Below are 18,452 nucleotides of genomic sequence, written 5' to 3' on the forward strand. Positions count from 1 at the left end.
TGGCCTGAGAGGAGACCTGAGATGGTTCTTAGGAAGTGTGTGTTTCTGGACTTTAAAGAAGATGTATCTGTGTGTGCATGTGTGTCTGGTTTCCACAGGATATTTTTGCAAAACCACATAGCATAGCGATTGTTTTATGTACAAAGATAAGAAAGGCTGACCCATAAGCTAATTGAATCATGCAAGTAACTACTTCGGCATGGGAGAGATTCCTACAGGCAGGCTGAGAGCCCTTGCGAGGGAGGACAGCTTTGGAGGGCAATCTATTCTGTAAAGTGTAACTGCCTCAAGATTAATGGGAATGGTGGCCCTAGACCTTGTTTTACCAACTGAAATAGTAAAACAGTTGTATTTATCAGAGACAATTTGCTGCAACTGATTAACATTAATCTGATTTCCTGTGAGTCAATTTCCTCAAGATATAGTAAACAGGCCAATTACCTGCTATTGACTTCTTTTATTACAAAGATTTAGATATTAGCGACAGATGTACATGTAAATACATGGAGTTGCTGACAATGTGAATAAAACAAAAACAATGTTTAATCTGGTTAAAGGATTTCTAGTTGGTCTTACATTTTGTAAGTTTAGTTTTCAAAGGTATGTTATGAGAAGTTGTGGCTTTTTGGTTTTTTTATGGCCTTGGAAGCTCACTCTTTTGGGACAAACTTTTGCTTGTTCTTAACCCGTATCTCACAGAAGTTATGAAAGCAAGGAAGTGAATGTGACAAGACTTATAATTATTTAAAAATTACCAAACAGGTCTTTCCATCCAACAGATGCTGGATGCATCATTAAGTCAGGAGAGTGTCAGCTCCAGGGACACACACAGACCTGGGTTCCAAGCGTGGCCCTTGTTGTCCTAGGTCTTTCACCTTGTGGCATCTATTTTTATGAACTTCAGTTTCCTAATCTGTGAAAATGGGGATGATATTTTCCTTGTGGTATTCTTAGAGCATAAGTATCAAGTGAGGACATGTGACGGTGGTCCAGGAGCTGGCTGGGAGCCTGCAGAAAGTGCAGTCAGCCACTCTCAGCCTCACCTTCGTTTCTGAGTCCCTCTCTGACAGGCCACACGTTTACATACTCAGACTAACTTCTGGGCACGCCTTCTCCTCTGCCTGCACTGACTGGCTCACTAGGTGGGGTAAGAAATTGCATCAACATTTAATCATGAAAGCAAAAAGTTTATTCATGTTTGAAACTACATATAACTACCACGAGGAAGACTTTTTCAATCCAGGGTGTAATCCAGTTAGAAAGGAACACGAAACGTTTTTAATACATTAGAATCACCGCCACAAATTATTTTCATGACTCAATCAGTTTCAGAATCGCATACAATACAAAAAGAGAGAAAGGAGAGGGGGCCCCATTACACAGGGTGAAATATACAGTACTGAATACTGAAATCTGAATGCATCACAATTAGTCATCGCTTTTTTTTTTTTGCATGGATTAGTAACAAGATGAAGAACATTCAAAATGTTTCTCAGTATTTACAACAGTTTTACTGATCCTGTGTTAATTTAAGACCCAATGTTTCCACTCTTGGTTTTTTAAAAGTTGCAAATGCAACCCTGATTTTTCTTTTAAAAGATTACAATGTACATTACATTTTATGAAGGGAAACAAAGAGTTAATTACAAGATGCAAAAAGATAAGAAAGAGACAAACTACAGCGTGAGTATTGTTCAGAGGTAGTAAGTGAGCACTCTAAGCTACAGAACATGTTGAAATTCTATTGGTTTGTATGAGTTCGCATGAGGTAATAAAGCTGTGTTTTGATTGGTGAGATGTATAAATACTCTTTTGCTACACTATATACAACACTCCAGAGAGCAGGGCCTTTGCGAATGCCCAGAGGACGTAGCAAACCTTGACAAGTCTGTGCAGCACCCAGTGCACACCATAAAACCCCAGACGGATCTCGTGGTCATCTCTATCAGCAGCAAGTATCTTCAGCTCTCAAAACAATCTGGATCCATAATTTAATTACCGAGCAGACTCTGGGCACTGGTGATTTCAGAGAGAGAAAAGATGCTACCGGTCTCTGATCTAATAATAACATAAGAGGTCGAAACCCAAGTGTGACGAGGAAGATTCTTAAACACAACCATCATTAACAGGTAGCCAAACAGCTCCTTTATTCCAACTCCATTAGTGATATGAAAGAAGGACAATCAAAGTCTGCAATGGAAATATGCAAGAAGTTCAATTTAGGTGAGGTGAGTCTTTGTATCTGCTTTAGTGATTGAGGTTTAGCATATATTGTACTTTTTACCCTTAAGGCCAAGTAATTGGCAAGTGAGAAACCATTAATGTAAAATATTGATAATAAATTATGATAAAATAGCTACAGGACTGTCTACAATGTTAAATCTTGGCCTAATTGGATAAAGTGCTTTTTTAACATTGTGTGTTTTTAAGTATAAATACAAATGATTATGATTCCTTAAAAAACAGATTTACCAAGTTCTCTAATAAGACAAGGTTTTACAGTAAAGCTGTAGATGGTGGGCTACAAAAACGCTTTCCTTTTCCTCCTATTGCTCTGAATGCACTTATCAAGGCATGTCAGCTCAGGGAAAAGTGTTGCCAGAGATTAGTTAGAGGTATCAGAGTGCACACTTCCTGGGCCTTCTGTAGGAGAAGTCACAGAAGATGGAGTTGTTGCGTCCTGCCAGCCTCCATTAGCCTGAAAGGAGAAGCACAGTTCAACGGGTGCACGTCTACATATTAATTCTCCTCCCCAATTGAAAATACTCCGATGACAACATGAGAGCAAAGATGCATTAGCAAAATGTATTTTCTAAACCCACTTTGGCAGGAGTTTGAAGCATGTGTTAAAGTGGGATTAAATGCATGTAAAACAAATCCATCCTACCAAGTAAAGACTTGGCAATAAATCAGCACGCTGAAGGAGGGCTTCAGCTGGTCTCAAGCTGGCACGAAGCTTGGCCTTTGATTTGCTGATAAAAATCAAGTGACTTGAAAAAAAATCTTATAAGAAGTGAGCAGTGGAGAAGCTCAATGCAATGCTTTGGCAAGACCTTGGGCTCCACAAAGTATAAACTTCAACCCAGCTTAATCCTCATTTCCATAGAGAAGAAGCCCCTCCACCCCCTGGCCCCTTTTCTATACAAGACTGACAGCCAGCTACTATAACCCTTGGAAAATGAAGGCCAGAATTTCCCTCCAAATAGGACCTTGCAGAATGAAAATGCATGAACTGTGGAGGAGCACACACTATTCAAATCTGGATTCCAATTATCTGTAACTGGGGCTCCTATTCGGGATGTTGCTACCGCTCTTCACATGCCACTGGCCCTTCCTGCCTCAGACCCGCATCCGCAGTAACAGTGCTCAGAAACAAATTTGCCTTATGTCTTGGCCTATAGAGGCAATTGCTGAAATCAATGTCTGATCAGATTTCTGCTGTGGCAGACAGCTTGTCGCTACATATTTTTATGTCAGTCAAGAAGAGGGAGGTGCTGAGCTTGTGAGTTGGGGAACACTGAGTGGAAGTGACGGGGCGGGCCTTTCTGGAGAGAAGGCAAGGGTGAGCTCTCTGCCACCCAGTGCCTGCGGCACAGACCAGCCTCGTGCTGTGCCGCCCCCAGACCCAGACCTCCCACACCAGTGCCAGTGAGGAGCAGAAGGTCCCCCTGACTCCCTCACATCCATCTGCAACTTGTTCTACGAGTCCATCCAAAATGTCTTCTTTTTAGGCCTGCGCTGCTAGGCTACTGAGACTCCTCGCCCAGCCTGGGGCTGGGAGTTCCTTCCCCCATTATGCTGTTCTTAGGGAACCCTGTCTTCAGCTTGACTGCACAGTCCTGCATATAAAGCACCTTTCCTCCCTCTAGGTCCACAGAGAAATGGTGGGGAGGGGGAGAGAGAGGGACCAAACAGCCACACAGAGATGACCAGAGCCGAAGGGAGAAGGATTTTCCAGGCTTTAGGTGTATTAAATCCAGGTTAGGAAAAAAAATAAAGCTATGGCGGTTGATCTTCAAAGCCTCAGCTGTGCAGGTTGGATGGTGACAAGCGCATGTGTGTTTGTGTGGACTCGAAGAAATCCTCTCCTCTATCTAATAGGTAAGCTGTTCTCACCCCTCAGGTATGAAAATCTACTTGAAAAAGAAAAACTCCTACACAGATACAAGTCTAAAGATATTCCATCTGAAGTAAACATCATTCCTCTTTTATCCAAATTTATAAACAACAAATGTACAATATTTTTACCCAGCGTGGCAGCTGGAGGAGAGGTTGTCAGCAAGCATTCTTTTTTTCAAAATAAATTAATCCATACTCTGGTGGTTTGAGATTATGCACTGTATTATACAACAGCGCCTTATCAAGCCTCATCAGCGAAGATGGAATTCATGTCTGTAAAATGCTGCAGGCAATCACAGTTTCATATTTTATCATGTTGATAAGGATATCGCACATTCTCTGAAGCATTTCAAAACACTTAAATGAAAAAGGAGAAATGCAACTAAAAGGCTTTTTATATGGTTTGTTGTGGGTTATTACGAGTTATTTATAAACCCAAAAAGAAAGATTTGACATTTCAAATGTAAAAGATTTGAGTATTTAATGGTCCTGTTTTCCTTTTACAATTGAACATCCTCAATCACTTTTTAAATCATTAATATTTACTCTCATAGAAAGCTAGGCCCCCAAAAAGGAGACTTCTGTCTGTTTTCTTTCTGACTCTACTACCATGTGTTGGGCAGTTCATTTCCTCCCTAGTCTGGAGTCCCAGATTCTGTCCACCACTCCACCCTGGGGACCCAGTCCCCGCAGCTCCCCTTTAGGTGCTGTGCGTTTACTATTTTCCATCCATGTCAGGGTGGGGGGAAAGTGAAGTTCTTGGTCAACTGGTTACTAAAGTTAAAATTATTTCCCCCGTACTTAACAACTGAGAGGCCATGGAATATGCTGCACGTGTTTTGCATCCCACATTGACAATACAGCAAGTTCCTCTTAAGAACAGGAGTCTTTGTTTAGCTTGGTTTGTTGATCTGTCTGGGGCCCTCCTCCTCGTCACCTGAGCTGTGTTTGGGAATTTTTCCTGCTGCTCGAGTCTAAGATAAATGACCTGTTTTTCACCATCTCCCTGGAACACAGCACGGCCAGTGGGAGATGGCATCTTAATGGGCTGATGCTTAAGTCTCTATTGATGACAGAATGCCAGCCACCCTGGGCCTCTGTGAGGACTTCTAATGGCATGAAGGTAACATCAGGGTTTAGGTTCATAAAATAAAAGTACACTAAAAATGCTACCTTCCCCACCTGCCAAAAAGATGAGAAGCCAAGTAAAATGGCCATTAATTTATTTATTAGCCACTGTTTACCTGACGCTGTTCCTACAGCTCTTCAAATCTGGTTCCCCAGAGTACTCACGTTTAAATTATGTGGACTGTACAGTGAGTTTCCTCCAAGGCCATCACTGTAGCCTCCCGTCTGATTGATAACATGACGGAGGGTATCCACCTAGAAGTGAGACAAAACAAAATTCATCATCCCAAATCTATTAAAACATCATTACTTACAAAAGGAAACAACTTGAATTATGTGTGCCACGAGGGTTTAGCATCTTGAATGAAAGACAAATTTATCAATCAAATGTGACTGGCAGAATTTCAACAATTCTTTGCATATTTAAACTCGCACATCTTTGTTTTTCATGCCAGCCAAACAACAACATCTTCATGGCCATGCAAACTTTGCATCTACACCAGCCAAATGAGCATGGCTGTGGGTGAAACTACTTATAAATATGTATACTGGCTCGCCCTCTCACACGCGCACACACTCCCACGTGCGTAAAAACAAGTAGCTGCTTTCCAGTAAGAGGATGAGAAAAAGAGGTGAACCTGGAATATACTTTAAGAACTCAGGTTTTTGTATTCTGACTTAAAAAAATAAATACAGAAATGAAACAGAGTAATATATTTTAAAAGCATACACGCACTGGCACACACAATTTTTCTCTGCTACTTTGTTACAAAAGTAATATGCACCCAACCCCTCTCCATGAGCTCAAGCCAGAGCCGAATGCATTCACAAAGTTTATCAGGTTTGAATCATCCAAAATCACTGTTCACTTGACTTCTCATTAAATTAAATGGTGGGGCAGATGGTAACGTCCGGAAGCACCCAGCACAGGGTCTGCACGGTGTGCAGACCACTTCCACGGGTTGAGAGTCAGGAGTTTTGAGCCCAAACCCTACCCTGCTAGAAAGGCCCCAGCTGGGGCATTTCTCCTACCTGTGATTGCACATTGGCTCCGACTTGGGACCCTTGGTAAGAATCCCCATTCAGACTCTGCATGTTCATGAACATGTCCCCAGAATTTGGGAGGTTAAAAGAACCAGAAGAACCTGGAAAGGAAAGAGTTAAGTAGCTGAATAACAGAGAGCTACACACATAATCCTCAAAGACCTAGAGGCAGGGAAAGGAGAAAAGGTACAAAAGGGAAAGGCTGTGTACAACATAAAGCATTTCTAGATCTAAAAAGACGGAGAATAACTCCAAGGACTTAGGTCCTGTGATTCATTTTGCATCTAGGAAAGTCCTATCAATGGGGAAGCCCACATACGAAAGAAAGAGAGAATCAAAACAAACAGAAAAACACCCAGCAGCTGGCCTGGAACCATCCCCTTGTTTTCATTTATCTCCAGGACTTGGTCATTAAGTGAGCTCTTCACCATCACTAACTGTCATGGTGGACAATTACCCAGAGAAGAAACATTTTTCTGAAGCTCTTTCTAAGCCATACATTCTGCCTAACTTTCATCAGTTTCCACGCTCCATTAAAAAGAGCTTGGGGGGTGGGGGGAAGAAGACAACAAAATGAAACAAACAAAAAACCCCCTCACTTTCTGAATTTTTAAAGATATATTTAAACTATCTCCTTAGAAAAGTCCCTTGAATTGCTTCTCAAGTCCATCTGTTTGGACTAGCCGCACATCTTTCACTGCTACTCAAGTTCCCTCTAATTTTAAGATGTTTCCAACTCCATCAAAAAATGACACATAAAATCTGGCCAAAATGTATTGTATGAGCAGCCAAGATACTGCATCCATGTGTTAAACACCATACCCCTCACGGCTAACCACGTCCTGATCAGCTAACCACGTGCTGAGGCTACCAAGTCAGCACAGGTGCTAAGGAGATGTAAGGACAGCAGACTCGACTCTGCAGCTACATCAGGTAGAAAGCCCTGCTGTCCTAACCCCAACATACCAGCTTCATTACTCACAGCAACAGGTAAATTTCCCACTTCTATTTCACTCGTTCTTTGACAGACCACTATTGATTTTAAAATGACACATGGAACAACGTAGTTAAAATAATGGTTAGTGATAGCACTTTGCTTAACTGCTGAATTAAAAACACTGCTAAGTGTGAAAGTTCCAGAATCTAACAGTACGGAGTGGCACTCACTGTGAATAGTGGGCTTACAGGCTCTGGCCATCCACTCATTCACCCACCCCAAGAACAAGTCTGCATTTTAATATAAATCTTCCTTTATAAGTCCACTGTGTCCCCGGTATGGCTCTTGTTTCCTGGTCTGTGGGACAGGGCTTTGTGGCATAAGGCTGCCTGAGCTGAGTAGGGAGTGAGCGTCCGTACGCACCAGAATTTGGCGTGGTGGGCGAGTTGGTCTGGTTGTTCTGCACGGCTGCGGCCACTGCGTGTGCAGCTGTCACGGCTGTCTTTGCAGCGTAGAGATTGGCTTCTTCCTGAAACTTGCCAATATTCTTCTTGTACCTGATTCGTTTGTTGCCAAACCAGTTGGATACCTACAAACCACAGGGATATGAGTAAGGGGAAGCGAGGTTCAAAGAGAGGAACAAAAATCAAACTTCCAATAATAACTGTAGGACACCAAAGGGAGACCTTGGAAGACACTCAATTCCTAGCCTGTGATCACACCCTGGGGATGATGCAGAATGGTGCCGAGGCTCACTTGCTCTTTTGGCAAACCTCTCAACACTCTTGGAATAAGACCACTTCTTGGAGTTGGCCCCAGTAACACTAAAATGGCTGGGAGCACTGTTCATAAAAAATAGTCAATTGGTGTATACCAAATAATATATAAATGACTAGTCCCCTGAAAAGGAGCTGAAAAACTAAAGGAAACATTTGTTAAGTTAGGTAAATAATATGAAATGCCTGTGAAAGAATGACTTATTCTTTTGGGGTCTGGAACAATTTTGGCAGCTGTACAGTAAAATCATGTTTGGTGTGCTAAAAAGAGTAACATCAATTAATAATGGATGAAAAACCCCTTTGTCTCCTGCCTTAGAAGATACTGTATGTCTGCCAAGATGGCTGCTCAAGTTGTGCCAGTTAACATGTGAGAAGGTCACAACGTGAAAACTCAAGCAATTCCAATAAGGTCAAATGCAAATACAGAATCAGTGGCTGATTTCATCAGGTAGAACATACTTATTTCTTTTGCAAACTACTTATGATGTCAACCAGTGCAAATGGAAGAGATTTCTAAGGAGGATCTTGGCAACAGGCAGATTTCATCATTGAGTGTTCAGGCACCTGGGAGCTGAGCTATATAAAGAAGAAGCTAAAACCCACACAGCAATTTATGAATAGGTACCCACTTGCTATATAAAAGGCTCTGACCTCTCTTTTGTTAAAGTAACAGTTTAAAAACACTTTTTAATAATTTCTTAATAATGTGTCAAAGGGGCATGTTGCTGTGGTATCAGGCAGGGTGGGTCACTGTTTCATCCTGAACCGCTATTTAGGGACCCTGAGGGAAAATAAGGAGTGGTATAAGCCCTCCAACCCAATTTACACCAGTGGGCATGCTAGTTGACCATCTCTGCCAAGTCTTTAATTGCTTTGGAAATAGAACTCTCATTCTTCAAACTATGGCACTCATCCGTTCAGGGAAAGCTGGAGAGCCCTGGCAAGGGAGCCACACGAGGAAGACAATGCTGGCCTGCAGCAGCCCACACACTGTCCCATCCTGGGGCGGGGGGTGGTCACTGTGTGTACATATGTGCCACACACACAGGCTAGCACACTAGCTGAAGACCTGTGCAGCCACCATGAACACAGGTTCAGACAGCAACAAGCCAAAACTCATCAGGAAGCAAATATGCTGCAGATCAGGCCTTCCTAGCCATTTCTGTTCCACTGTCATCTACCCCCAACAACTCCCCGACCCAATGAAGGACTAGACGTGCCCCTTCCTTCCTTCATTTCAAATAGTGGTGGTAATAGTAACAATTTAATGAGCATCTCCTTTGCACTGAGCATTACACAGAGCTCTTTGCATACGTTTTCTCATGTAACAATCTTAACAATCTCCAGGACTAGGTGACTGACTGAGGTGGTCACAGGCATCACACCTGTCCCAAATCCAATGGCCTTCTCTCTCGGCAACTTGTTTGACCTCTCAGCAGCATCTGATACTTGTAATTACCTCCCCCCCACCTCCGGCTCCTTCTTAAAGCGCTTTCTTTGCATGGTTTCTGTGACATTATGCTCCTGCTTCTCCTCCCCTGACACACCAGGGTGTGTGTGTGTGTGTGTGTGTGTGTGTGTGTGTGTGTACGCGCACGCGCGCACATGCGCACTTTCTCCAAGACTCAGCTCTTGGCTCTCTTCTTTCTCCTTGATCAATCTTATCTCTATTCATGATTTCAACCATTGTCTCTGTGAATGACTCCCAGATTTCCATCTCTATCCCTAACTTCTATGAAGAATTTCAGTTCTCAATTTTTAAGACATTTCCTTAGAAATGTTCTGCCACAACCTGCAACTCAACAGGTCTAAAAGAGAATTCATGTGTCCTTTAAACCTGCTCCTCCGTCTCCATTTTCTCTTCATGTGCGTGGCCTCTCCACCGCCAGAGACGTGGTATTCGCCACGTCACAAAGTCCCTGATTCCACCATTAGATAGTTCTGATGGATACACAGCTCTCTATTCAGAACTAAGATCCGGTTCCCTTCCATTTCCACTCACGGGCCTTAGTTCCAACATCTAGACTGTCACAATACTAGGCTCTCAAACAGCCCTGAGGGACCCAACTCCACTCTGCCATCGGCCTCCTCTGCCCTCCCTTCTTTCAGCCCCATGTGCGTGGGGCAGGTGTGTGGGATAACTGTGTGGGACGTGGTGGGGGAGGAAGAGTCAGGAGGGCACACAGGTGAGGAGGTGAGGAGGACCTGAGCCCGGCAAAACAGGAGTTGTGGAGAGGGCAGAGGTCATGGAAGAGGACTAGAATAGGCAGAATTTGGCCACTGACTCACTGTGGAGGGCAGGGGAGAGGGAGAAGCCGAGATGATGCTGATGTAGGGCCCAGGCCTCCAAGAGCATGGAGGCAGATGCTCTGGGAGGGATATCTGCACCAGGAGAAGGCAGCCTCAGTGACCTTTAGGATCCATTCCCAGAGCAGAATTATATGACTCTAAAAATAAAAGTTCTGAATTAAGACTGTAAAATGACCCCAAAGGCATTCGCTCTGGTTATGCTTGTTAAAGCAAGTTCTCATAGCCCCCAATTCATTTGTCACAAGCATGTCCTCAGCTCAGGAGGCAGACCTAGCGAGCCAGCTCACAAAAACCTCCTTCAATATATATCACTCTAGGTTGTCTGATTAATAAGACTGTCAGGCCTCTGAAAGAGTTAAATATTGAATGTATCTATAGTGCAAAGGGAGATATTCCTGGTTGAGAGGGAATTTGGAATTTCTTAAGCATAATTAATGAAAATTCCCCAACTCTGAATTTAGCAAGTAAGGCCATCTTAGAATTCTCTTTTTCTAAACAATTCTCTGTTGGATTCTGTACTTTGTAGTTAATATTACCTTGACAATCAGAGAAGCTATAATACATCAATGAAACCTAGCCTGGAAAATCTGATTACAGCTTTATTAATGGTTTCATAATTGAGGAATCTCTATACCATCAAAGGTCTCATCTCCAGATATGTAAGAATTCTGTGTTTATGCATACCCCTGGACCAATCAAACAACAGTCATCACTAATACAGGTTTATTTAATTCTCACAGTAAAATTTTAATATCACCAGCAGCCTGGGGAAGCTTTAGCAAGTGGATTTGCTTGACATCAGATCGTTTCTATTCTGCTAGTCCCGATACTTCTTAATCTTTAATATCAAGGCAATTAAAATTAATGGCCACTCATCCGAAGCTACTGTGGGCAGTGTTTCCTTGACATCAATTGTTTGATGGGATTACCTAGAGGTTAAACTAACAAGCAAGGTTTAATTGGAAGCAATGAAAGAAGCAGTGATCATACGTTATGTTTAACCTGCATAACCACATCTAAATGAATATCTAAAAATGTTAAACTATTTCTCAAATTAAAATATGCACGTCACATTCTGATATCACAGATTTGGATATTGCAGCAATCAGCTATTAAGACCACACTGCTGCAACTGAGATCGGTGTAATTACTGTATAAATCGACACCTAAGTTCAGGAGTTTTTTTCACATTTCAAAATCAGATGGATACAATTGCAAAAGTCACCCAGCTGGAAGCACCAAAAGCTACAGAGCACACGTGGCCCTCTCCTACACAGGGCTCACAGTGGAGCCAGGCTGTACACACTGGCTCAAAGGAGAGCAGAGCTTGCTCTCTCTCTGAATTGAATGGTCTGTACACTGGTCCCAGAATAGAAACACGAAGAGAAAATTGGTGGAGAAAAAGGGAATATACTGTCCTGTGCTTCTCTTTTGAGCCACATATCAAGGATTCATGACTCTGGACTGTGCAGAAGGCAAAGGGCCAGGCAAGAATTTTAAGATCAGTTAAAAACCAGAATAAAAACCCAAGTACTCTCCTCCTCCTACTGACATTCATTGCTACCAGCTCCCAGACTGTACGCCTTTGGCAATCAGGGAAATGAGTAGTGAACATTTTGCAGGCTGGTGATTTTCTGGAGCCCTTCTGCAAGGCCAAGAAGTGGCTGGAAAAGCTTCTGTTCTCTCCCAATTACTATAGCCATGCATTTCCCCTGACTCAATTCGGCTGCAGACTGCCAACTGCCTTTAAAAAGTAAAATGTTTTTCTTTCTTTCTTTTAAAAAAATATTTTACTGAAGTATAATTGACTGACAATGTTAATTTCTGCTGTACAGCAAAGTGGTTCAGTCATACATACACATATATATTCTTTCTCATATTCTTTTCTATTATGGTTTATTATGGTTCCAATATAGTTCCCTGTGCTATACAGCAGGACCTTGTTGTTTATATATACTAGTTTGCATCTGCTGATCCCAAACTCCCAATCTTTCCCTCCCTAGCCCCTCCTTCCCCTTGGCAACCACAAGTCTGTTCTCTTCAGCTATGAGTCTGTTTCTGTTTCAGAGATATGTTCATTTGTGTCATATTTTAGATCCCACATATAAGTGATATCATATGGTATTTGTCTTTCTCTTTCTGACTTTGCTTAGTATGGTAATCTCTAGGTCCATCCATACTGCTGCAAATGGCATTATTTCATTCTTTCTTATGGCTGAGTAATAATCCATTGTATATATACACACCACATCTTTATCCATTCATCTGCTAATGGACATTTAGGTTGTTTCCATGTCTTGGCTATTGTAAATAGTGCTGCTATGAACATAGAGGTGCATGTATCTTTTTGAATTATAGTTTTGTCTGGGTACATGCCCAGAAATGGGACTGCTGGATCATATGGTAACACTTTTTATTTTTTTGAGGAACCTGCATACTATTTTCCATAGTGGCTGCACCAATTTACATTCCCACCAACAGTGTAAGAGGGTTCCCTTTTCTCTACACCCTCTCCAACATTTGTTATTTGTAGACTTTTTAATGATGGTCATTCTGACCAGTGTGAGGTGGTACCTCATTATAGTTTTGATTTGCATTTCTTTAATAATTAGCGATGATGAGCACCTTTTCATGTGCCTATTGACCATCCATATGCCTTCTTCGGAGAAATGTCTATTAAGGTCTTCTGCCCATTTTTCAATTGGGTTGTTTTTTTGTTATTGAATTGTATGAGCTGGTTGTATATTTTGGAAATTAAGCCCTTGTCGGTCACATCACACACTAACAAGGAAATATCAGAAAGGGAATGTAAACAAACAATCCCTTTAAAAATCACATCAGGGCTTCCCTGGTGGCGCAGTGGTTGAGAGTCCGCCTGCCAATGCAGGGGACGCGGGTTCGTGCCCCGGTCCGGGAAGATCCCACATGCCGTGGAGCGGCTGGGCCCGTGAGCCATGACCGCTGAGCCTGCACGTCCGGAGCCTGTGCTCCGCAACGGGAGAGGCCACAACAGTGAGAAGCCCGCGTACCGCAAAAAAAAAAAAAAAAAAAAAAAAAAAAAAATCACATAAAAAAAAACCCCCAAAAAAACAAAACCAGGTATAAACCTGACTAAGGAGGTTAAAGATTTATATGCTGAGAACCACAAAACATTAATAAAGGAAACTGAAGATGACTCAAAGAAATAGAAAGATATCCCATGCTCTTGGATTGGAAGAATTAATATTGTTAAAACAGCCATACTACCCAAGGCAATCTACAGATTTAATGTGATCCTTATCAGATTACCCATGACATTTTTCACAGAACTAGAACAAATAATCCTAAAATTTATATGGAACCATAAAAGACCCAGAATTTCCAAAGCAATCTGTAGGAAAAAGAACAAAGCAGGAGGCATAACCCTCCCAGACTTCAGACAATACTATTGTCTACAAAGCTACAGTAATCAAAAGACTGTGGTACTGGCACAACAACAGACATATGGATCAGTGGAATAGACTAGAGAGCCCAGAAATAAAGCCACACATCTATGGACAATTAATCTTTGACAAAGGAGGCAAGAATATACAATGGGGAAAAGAGTCTCTTTAGCAAGTGGTGTTGGGAAAGTTGGACAGCCACATGTAAATCAATGAAGTTAGAACACACCCTCACACCATACACAAAAATAAACTCAAAATGGCTTAAAGACTTAAATATAAGACATGATACCATAAAACTCCTAGAAGAGAACATAGGCAAAACTTTCTTTGACATAAATCGTACCAGTGTTTTCTTAGGTCACTCTCCCAAGGCAATAGAAAGAAAAACAAAAATAAACAAATGGGACCTAATAAGCAAAAATAAATAAACAAATGGGACCTAATTAAACCTATAAGCTTTTGCACAGCAAAGGAAACAATAAACAAAAGGAAAAGATAACCTACGGACTGGGAAAAAGTAAAATGTTTTAAAATGTGGAATCTAAAAGAGACAAACTCAGAGAAACCCCTGGAGGTTACCAGGGGTTGATTATACCTAATAATACTGTATCACATACTTGAATGTTGCTAAAAGAGTACATCTTAAATGTTCTCACTAGGAAAAAGAAATGGTAACTATGTGATGGGATGAAGGTGGTAACTAACACTGTGCAGTAATTATTTGGCAATTTTAAAATGTATCATATCAACACGTTGTATACATTAAACAATGTTTCAGTTATATCTCAATAAAGCTTGGGAAAAAAGTAAAAATGTTTTCCAAATATGTAACTAAATTCAACTTTTGTGTCACTTTTTTACCTCTTTCAAAAAGATACCCAGAACCTTCTACTCACTTAGAATCTTTAACTGAGGTAGATACATCAGATATGGGCAGTATCACATGATGGGTAAATGCTTGGGACTCAGGGTCTGGTTTCAAAGCCACACTGCCATTTACTATGAGTGACCCTGGGCAGATTATTTTAGTACTTTACATTACTCTCATATACAGTGAGAACAATAAGAGTAGTAATAGAAATGTTATTTGTATCTCATAGAAATGTTAGGTACATTAATGATTTTGGCCCATAGTGATTACCTGATATTATTAGCTATCACTACCACCTATGTTTTATCAATGAAGAATCAAGAGATCCAGACTATACACAAGTGGCCCAAAATCATACAGTGAAGTGTGACATATCCATACTTCAACCCCAGGACACCCCATCAATTTTCTTCCTTTTTTACAATGAACTGGGATATGTTTATTGAGTATCTGTTATGGCCAGTGCTACAGTAGGTGCCATGGGGAGATGAAAAAATAAACAGGTACCTCTACCTGCCTAGAATTTACAATTTGGTTATAAAAACAATGCTAGAAAAAGGGAGGGGATATGGGAACATATGTATATGTATAACTGATTAAATTTGTTATAAAGCAAAAATAAAAAATAAAAAAATAAAAATAAAAATAAAATAAAATAAAATAAAATAAAATAAAAACAATGCTAGACACTCAAAATAATTAACAAAAATTTCAGGATGGTGATGATGACACACCAAGCTGTACAGAATAGACTATAAGTACACAAGGAATTTGGAAGGAGAGAAGTCCCAGCAGATCTGGGAAATCAAAGAATTCAGAGGTAAGGTGAAACCTGAACTGGACTTCAGCTTCAATTCAATTCAACAGTATTTTTATTGAGACTCCGTGTTTCAGAGGTACAAAGCTCTAGAAGCTCTGTTGACACAAGCCAAACACATAAGCCACTGCCTCCCTCTACCTGGACCTCTCCAAGATTCCAGAGACTCATTCTACTTTCTAACTTAACTCCCTTTTCCCTTAACTTCTGAACCCCTCTTTTATAGTGAAAGAGGAAGGAGAAACCATTCTAAATGAAAAGAGGAAAGGGGAATCAAGGAGTGTTTCTGCAAGAGGTGATGTCTGGTGGAGGTCTAACAAGTGAGGCATATTTTCATTGTGGAGAACGAGGGAGCTGAGAGAGAGGGAGGAGGCATGGGTACCAGGCCTGAGGGACCTAAAGCACCTGAGGGACCGGCTGGCTCTGGCTAAGGTACAGAGAAGGGGAGAGTGCTCCAGGCAAGGGAAAGCCAGAAGAAGAGCTCTGCAGGTGATCTCACCACCTCCACCATGCCAGGGCTCACTAAGGGAGGGGAGCCTGAGATTTCTAGGAAGTACAGTGGGGAACGTTCCCGTGAGGCCACCTGAGGCCAGGTGAGGCAGCCTTCCCATTTAGGTGCCTGTCCATGTCACACTTTTTGCTGGAATACTGCCTAAAAAAGTTGAAAAAAATCAGGTATCTGCTCACACATTTTTTTCTCCTTTGTACATTTTTTAAGTTGGCATCTACAATTTTTCATTATAAGTTTATAGAGTTGTAAACAATGTTATTTCAGTATGTCATAAATGTTGACCTTTTAAAATAAAACTGTAATGCTATTCTTTAAAATGTATCCAACCAAATATAAATAGCAAAGCAATTTGATACCCACTATCCATTTAAAAAATATATAAACTCGTTTTTCTTTAATAGTCAAAAATGCTGCATTCTCTTTTGTTTTGGAAGCGCATTTCCATTTCATTTCCCTCCCATATTATCCTAATGCAATATACTTTTATGCTCTACAAAAGTAATATATGAAAATTGAAGTTTTTAAACTCTTTATTTACTATAATTATAATGCTCTACATGTCTAACATATCCTTCTGGATTAAGCTATCATCACAGTTAGTCTAAAATTAATCAAAGCAATACCAATACTTATTTTGATAAATAATACTTATTTTGACCATCAAAAGTAAGGTTTTATCACACATGTATTTCTTTTTTTTAATAGTTGAAACAACACTTTATTATTAAAAGTTCTATATTTATCAGCATTGAAATTCCCCCTTATGAAGTTACTGAGAGTACTTTGGAGGGGAACATTGCTTTAATTCTGATTCACTAAATTATTTGTATACTACTGAATACTGTGAACACATTCTTCAATACAGAATTAACATGCATTTCTTAATCAGAGGGGTTCTGGGTTATAAAGTGCTGATTGAAGGAGGTTTGGGTTATCACCAATATTTCACACAATCCCTTGCTGGGAACCAGAGAGGGTCTCAGACTTTGGGGCAATGGGTGGGACTATCCGTTTCCTAAACTGCGAAAAGGACAAGTGGAAAAGGGGAAGAGGGCAAAGGACAGCCACATGAGCTACTACCACAGCAGCTTTCTGAGGCAAGTGGATTTCAGGAAGGAGTATACACACACACACACACACACACACAAGGAAAGCTGACCAGTGATAACCTTAAAACCACGCATGCTCTTGTACCCTCTGGAAAATCTTCAGCTACACTTTGTGAAGCATGTGCACCTGAGTTCAAGACTGCTCCCTTAAGTGAGCAGGCTAATTCTAGTTGCATTAACTTCTTTGTATGAGTACATGTGGGAGCCCCTTGGATGGGGTGTATCTAGTAAAGACCTTCAGCTATAAAAACAAGGCTCACTCAGGCAATCACAATGATGTGTCACAGTGACCTTTTGGAGCTCAACAAAGAACAAATTTGTCAGCTTCAGGAAATCAAAAACATTTAAAGAAATAAACAGAAAGGGATAGATACAGTTTACTTATTATTTAGCATAATCTTTCCATAAAGTATGCCAGCAAATATGGATATACATACACTTTGACTCAGCATTACTAAGAATTTATCTTGATGAAATATTTAGAGATATATGTGCAAAGAGATTCACCACAGTCCTATTTACAATAGTAAAAAGAGAAGTTAATTTATAGCACATCTGTATAATGGAATATAATCATTGATTAAAAATGTTGAAGAAAACAATATGTGGGAAATATTCGCAATATATTGTAAAGAGGAGGAAAGGGCTTCTTTTTTCTCTGCACACAGCATGAGAATTTGGGGGGGTTAAAAATACTTACACATAGACATACACAGGTGTGCACACACAAACATACACATACACGTATGTATACAAAAAAGTACTAGGAAACACGTACCAATACGTGATTATCTTTTAGAGTAGGTTTATAAGTAACTTCCAATTTTGTGTTTTCCTGTGTGTTTTCAAGTATTATCCAAATTGATTTCAGATAAGCAAGTATTGGGTTTTTTTCTAATTAGAAAAAGGTACTTTTCAGTGAAAAAAGTAACCAATCTTCTTTAAAAAAAAAAGCACTTGGAAGTCATTTAACAATCTTGAAGAGTATTAAGTGCCAGGCACTATGCTGGCCCACACAGCTGCAGGAATCAGCAATCCCATTCCTGTATTCTATCTGGAGGACGGGGTTGGCAGGTCTGAAAATTCTTGAAATAATTAAAATCAGACACTTTGTAAATCTCAAGCCACTAAAGTCTCCCAGATTGCTTTGTCTTTAAGAAAAATGCCATGTTCAAATTAAAAAGCTAAACCATCTACAATGTCTCTACAGTCACTGAAAGCCAATTTATTAATTAGCATTAATTATATCTTACATTTCAAATTCTATCACTACATTTATTTATCATTTTAATAACAATGTTAAATAAAAGAGAAAAATTATTACTTAATGACTTAATCTTTAAGAGGCAGAAGTGCAGAACTTTAGAGTTCATTCTTAGTTTTGCTTCCTTGCATAAAATAC

At 40.5% G+C, this 18,452-nt stretch overlaps 1 protein-coding gene across 2 annotated transcripts in view; it reads right to left on the reverse strand.

Annotated features, from left to right (window-relative positions):
- Window positions 1–1,188: 1,188 nt before the first annotated feature.
- PBX3 (PBX homeobox 3) overlaps window positions 1,189–18,452 on the reverse strand; it is a 239,490-nt gene continuing 222,226 nt past the window's right edge. The window contains exons 6-9 of one of the 2 annotated variants that reach the window (XM_060101302.1): window positions 7,652–7,817; window positions 6,280–6,392; window positions 5,413–5,502; window positions 1,189–2,698 (exon numbers count right to left, since the gene is read on the reverse strand). In XM_060101302.1, the coding sequence (XP_059957285.1) occupies window positions 2,606–2,698; window positions 5,413–5,502; window positions 6,280–6,392; window positions 7,652–7,817 (462 nt within the window). In that variant the 3' untranslated portion in view covers window positions 1,189–2,605. The remainder of the gene's footprint in view (window positions 2,699–5,412; window positions 5,503–6,279; window positions 6,393–7,651; window positions 7,818–18,452) is intronic. The other variant, XM_060101303.1, reaches the window with a different exon arrangement.

This window comes from Mesoplodon densirostris, chromosome 6, assembly GCF_025265405.1.
Source record: "Mesoplodon densirostris isolate mMesDen1 chromosome 6, mMesDen1 primary haplotype, whole genome shotgun sequence".
NCBI lineage: Eukaryota > Metazoa > Chordata > Mammalia > Artiodactyla > Ziphiidae > Mesoplodon > Mesoplodon densirostris.